Below are 5000 nucleotides of genomic sequence, written 5' to 3' on the forward strand. Positions count from 1 at the left end.
GAGAGAGAGAGAGACCTCAATAAAAACCAATAGGCTGAAATGACGCGTTTTTATTCGGGTAATAAATACATTCATAAGCCAGTTATGAAGGTGTGTCGTTGAGCAGGAAGCATCGTCGCCAGAGCCGCTGTCAGTCTGTCGCCACGCCTCTCGTGCCGGCAGGATCAAGTGAGGCCGGTGGTGGATTCAAGAGTTGCCGTGGAGTCAATTAATTCTAGCCATAAGCTGGCCTAGGGGTGTAGGAAGGAGCGGGGGCATGGCCGTAGGAAGGAGCAGGAGCGTGGCCGTAGGATGGGGCGTGGCCGTACTGCGCCTCTCCCTCGTAGGTCACCTCGGCTACGTAGCCTGAGTCGCCGTCCACGTGGTAGGCGACGCGCTGCAGGCGGCCGTCAGGCAGCAGCACGTAGTAGGAGCCCTGGGTGCTGTAGCCGTCACGCGCCTCCTGAGCACCGAAGTCGTTGCCGCTGTAGTCGTCCTTGACGGCGTACTGTGTGTTATAATGCGGCGAGACCTGCAGTGGGAGGAACACTCTTGAAGATAAGGGGCTATGGCACAGGGCGGGGCGGGCCGGTCTGTACAGGACAACAGTCCTTCGTCGCCAGCAACTGCAAGGCGGTTGATTAAGACTTAGATTGGACAAGACGAGAAGCTAGTGTGACAGAGGGACTTACGTCAGCGTATTGGGCGGGGGCGTGGTAGGACGGCCTGGGAGCGTGGTATGAGGGCGCGGGGTGAGCGGGGGCATGGTAGGAGGGTGTGGGGTGGGCGGGGGCGTGGTAGCTCGGCAGGTTGCTGGGGGCGGCGAGGGCGGCGACCGCCAGAGTGGACAGCACGGCAACAACAACCTGACGCAGAGTAGGAAACAAGATGAGGAGTGAACACAGACGCCACAGTGAGAGGTGTGATGCCACAGTGAGAGTTGTGAAGCTAGAGTGAGAGTTGTGTCGCCACAGTCAGAGTTGTGACGCTAGAGTGAGAACTGTGACACCAGAGTGAGAGATGTGACTCCAGAGTGAGAGTTAAAACACCAGCCAGTGTTGCTAGGCGAGGCGCACCTGGAGGGACATGGCGGGCGGTGAGCTGCAGCGGCAGTGACTGCCGAGGAGTGGCGCCGCGGTGTTATATAGCGCGGCGCAGTGACGCTCCAGCCCCACCACACCCTGTGTCACGGCGATGAGGTAAATTTAGACGTCCTTTCATCGATGGATCAGTGGACACACCCTGGCCGTCTAAGGTGCCACACCCGCCACAACACAGCGGTGTCCACGCCCCTGCTTCACCCCCCACGCCGCAACATGGCCAAGCTACACCTCAACGCGCCGCGCCTTTCCCAACAGTTACCGTAGCGTTGACCATGACACATTGAACAGCTTCTAATGAAGACAAACACCACAAATTATCTTGCAATGACTTCCACCAACAGCGGCGCTATGCTTCCCGCCTTCCCGCGCATGGGAGGAAGTGTGTGGGCCATGGGCGGCGTGGGAGCGAAAGTAAACACCGTGACTAAGGAATTGACGAGCGAGGCTGCGCTGCTGACGAGATAAGGGAAAGCCTCTGTGGGATGCTGCCGACGTGCGTGCGGAAAAAAAAAATGAAGCAGAGATGAAGTGAGAATGCAGGTTTCTAGTGAACAAATCGTCACAACCTGTAATAAAACACAAGTCAGGCCTTTACTCTGAGCCGCCTCACACCTCTCTATGTTTGTCGTGATGAGCATGGTAAAGAAAACTACTTTTAAATTGCATATTCGTTTTTACCGAGAGAGAGAGAGAGAGAGAGAGAGAGAGAGAGAGAGAGAGAGAGAGAGAGAGAGAGAGAGAGAGAGAGAGAGAGAGAGAGAGAGAGAGAGAGAAAAATGGAAGCAGTATATTTTGTAACCGACATAACACCTGCCTTACACATTCAGACGCTGCAACGTGCATTATCCATCGTACTCCCTGACGCACACAACACTCCACGCGCCAGTTTGCCTCACCCTTACAGAGACAAAGCACTGAGACATTACCAGCGGGGCGTAAATAGTGTCTGGTGTCCCTCCCTTATGACAAGAGGCTGATTAAATTTGTAGCACATATACTCAAGCGTTCCTATGTCTTATCTCCATTATATTCTAAACTTGTTATAACGGAAGTTATTGGCATTTCCGTAAGTGCTTCCATGATTTTATTAAGAGTTCAAGACGCTCTAGGGAAGTTACGGATTTCAAGGGTGTTTTCAAGATTTCAGGTTTTTTTAATAGACTCTGTGGAAGGTTCAAGAGCATTTTCATGATTTTAGCAGGAAAGTTATAAGAATTATCAAGAGAGTTTGGTGATTTCAGTGATAGCTTAACCGTTAAGCCTTCACGTGTATCAAGTACCATCAGGGTGAGAAAACATTCATGAAAACTAATTACCTCTGCACACATTGAAAATACCTCTGATGAGAGATGAAAGTGCCAAAGAAGAACATAAACGAATAATACAACAAAATAAACTTTTCTTAATATCTCAACTAATTGCTCAAACCTCGATGTCTTCGCACGTACGGCAGCCAGAATTAAACAAGTAATGACAAGATATACATTGACTACATTAAACTGCGGAGGAAATAAACATGTTTTCAGTAACTGTGGTGGATGTAACTCATAAATTAATACAAAAAAATAACTCGGTTAAGAAATATAAGTTACATAGATTATACTTCACACAGAACTAAATAACTGACTGTCAGAAGGAATGGATGAGTGATTGATTGAGTTGGTGAATGTATGGATGAGTGAGTGAGAGAAGGAAGAGAGGAATGCACAAATAAAAGAAGGAAGAAATAAATGAATAAATAAATGTGAGGATGAATAACTCTCTCCCTCTCCCTCTCCCTCTCCCTCTCTCTCTCTTTCTCTCTCTCTTTCTCTCAAACGAAATCCCTTCTTGCGTCATGTCCTTTTCACATCAGCCACTCGCCACTTGCTGCACTGCCTCACAGCCGCGGGCCACGGAGATGCAGTGCCGAGGAGCGTCAAAACACACCACACACCAGGCCACACACCACACACCAAACACACCACACGCACTGCACAAGTAAGCCAAAAATAGAGCAGTCTGCATTTACACTCACTACGTGCCTGCAAAGTATGGTATAAGAACAAAAAAATAAAAAAGCTAAAGGAAAAAAACTGGATAAAATGAGTGCTCTGAAATTCCTCACTGCGCCTCCTTCTCTTGCTCTGTCATTTTCTTTTACTTTTATTTTTTTATTCTTGTTACTTCACGACCTTTCTGAAAATAGTTGTTTGTATTCTAAGCTGGGATAATCTAAAGCTGCATTTACATAGGGTCAAGTACAAGTGAATATATATTATCTACGAGTACATTTTCTCCCGTCTACAGCTTGGACTGCTTCAGAAGAGTTTGAAGACATCCCTGAAGCTAAATTGTTCGTCTTTATTTTGGTTATCATATTTGTTTATTTATTTATTTTTATGAGGGAACCGCATTGTAAACGAGATTTCTTTTAGCTTTATTACTTTACCTACACGCTTCCACCTTCGATTTTATATGCTTCACAAGATCCTCAAAATACTTAAAAGGTTGCATTGGTCATCTCTCTCCTGTTTATCCTGTTTATCTTTGGTAATAGTGTCAGAAGATCATTTTATTTACATTTTCTACACTCTCTCCCTTTCACGTCTCATGCTAAATTAGCCTTCTCTTTTTTTTCATTTTCAAATAGCACTGCAAAATCCCTTATTTTGTCTTTTTTTCATTAATATCTTTATTTTATTTCCTGCCTATGACTTTGACAGTTGAAAGAGGTTTAAATAAATTCATAAATAACTTATTTATCTCTCTTTTAGTACTCCAATTTTTTTTATTTATTGCATTTGGAGTTGCTTTCCTTATTTCTTATGTGTATATTTTATTCCTTATTCATGACTTTGACAGTTTAATAGAATTTTTTTTTAATTGGAAACAAATTAGTCATCTATCTTTTTTTTTTATTTATCTCTTTCTTTTCTTCGCAAAATGACTTCTCCATCATCCATTAAGAAATATATGGAAGAAAACACAAAGATGGCACAATCTGTGACTATGCTATATGTACACACGGAACATCAAAACACCAACCATTAACTTTTTACTGCGAAGAATTATATTGCAAACTGTTCTTCCTTTACCTTTTCATTAATTACCCCTGCTCATCGTCCTCATCATCATTCTTATCGTTTTCATCTTCAGGTTTTCTTTTATCCATTTTCTTCACCTTTCTTTTCTTTAACCTTCATCTGATACATTTTCGATTTTTCTCTTCATATTTAATTTCACTTGCACAACATTTTCATTTTTCCTTGTTACGCCTGTCTTTGTAAATAAACCGTTTTCTTTATTATCATTACTATCATTATTTGCATTATTACTTTTATTGTTAGTACTATTACAACGCTTATCACGACTACTACCACTATCGCCATTATTTTCATCATTACAAGTACAATGATCCTTAACTAACAACCACAGAAACAACAGAGTACATTCCTTCCTGTCATCATCTGTTAGTGTCAGCAAGGTTTTCACTAACACAATAAAATGCAATGTGGTGAACCCTTTATGTCATTTATACTATGGGTAGTTTATTTTTTCTCTGGTATTATATTATTATTATTATTATTATTATTATTATTATTATTATTATTATTATTATTATTATTATTATTATTATTATTATTATTATTATTATTATTATTATTATTATTATTATTATTATCATTATTATCATTATCATTAGTAGTAGTAGTAGTAGTAGTAGTAGTAGTAGCAGTAGCAGCAGGTGCAGCAGCAGTAGTAGCAGCAGCAGCAGCAGCAGCAGCAGCAGCAGCAGCAGCAGCAGTGGCAGCAGCAGTGGTGGTGGTGGTGGTGGTGGTGTGGTGGTGGTGGTGGTGGTGGTGGTGCAGGTGGTGGCAGTGGCAGTGGTGGTGGTGGTGGTGGTGGTGGTGGTGGTGGTGGTGGTGGTGGTGGTGG

At 43.4% G+C, this 5000-nt stretch overlaps 1 protein-coding gene across 1 annotated transcript; it reads right to left on the reverse strand.

Moving 5' to 3' along the window:
* Positions 1 to 35: 35 nt before the first annotated feature.
* Positions 36 to 1196, reverse strand: LOC123502191 (cuticle protein 7-like). The gene is made up of 3 exons (XM_045251431.1): positions 1056 to 1196; positions 672 to 845; positions 36 to 511 (listed from the first exon to the last, which is right to left on the reverse strand). Exons 1-3 carry the CDS (start codon positions 1065 to 1067, stop codon positions 215 to 217), a joined length of 483 nt encoding a protein of 160 aa, XP_045107366.1. The 5' UTR covers positions 1068 to 1196; the 3' UTR covers positions 36 to 214.
* Positions 1197 to 5000: the final 3804 nt, after the last annotated feature.

The sequence above is a fragment of the Portunus trituberculatus genome, chromosome 10 (assembly GCF_017591435.1).
Source record: "Portunus trituberculatus isolate SZX2019 chromosome 10, ASM1759143v1, whole genome shotgun sequence".
NCBI classification, from domain to species: domain Eukaryota; kingdom Metazoa; phylum Arthropoda; class Malacostraca; order Decapoda; family Portunidae; genus Portunus; species Portunus trituberculatus.

Bases quoted from the DNA above. Each gene is read 5' to 3' on its own strand.
- LOC123502191 (XM_045251431.1), bottom strand. The intron at 512-671 runs GTAAGTCCCTCT...CTCCCACTGCAG, and splicing joins CCCCCGCCCAATACGCTGAC to GTCTCGCCGCATTATAACAC.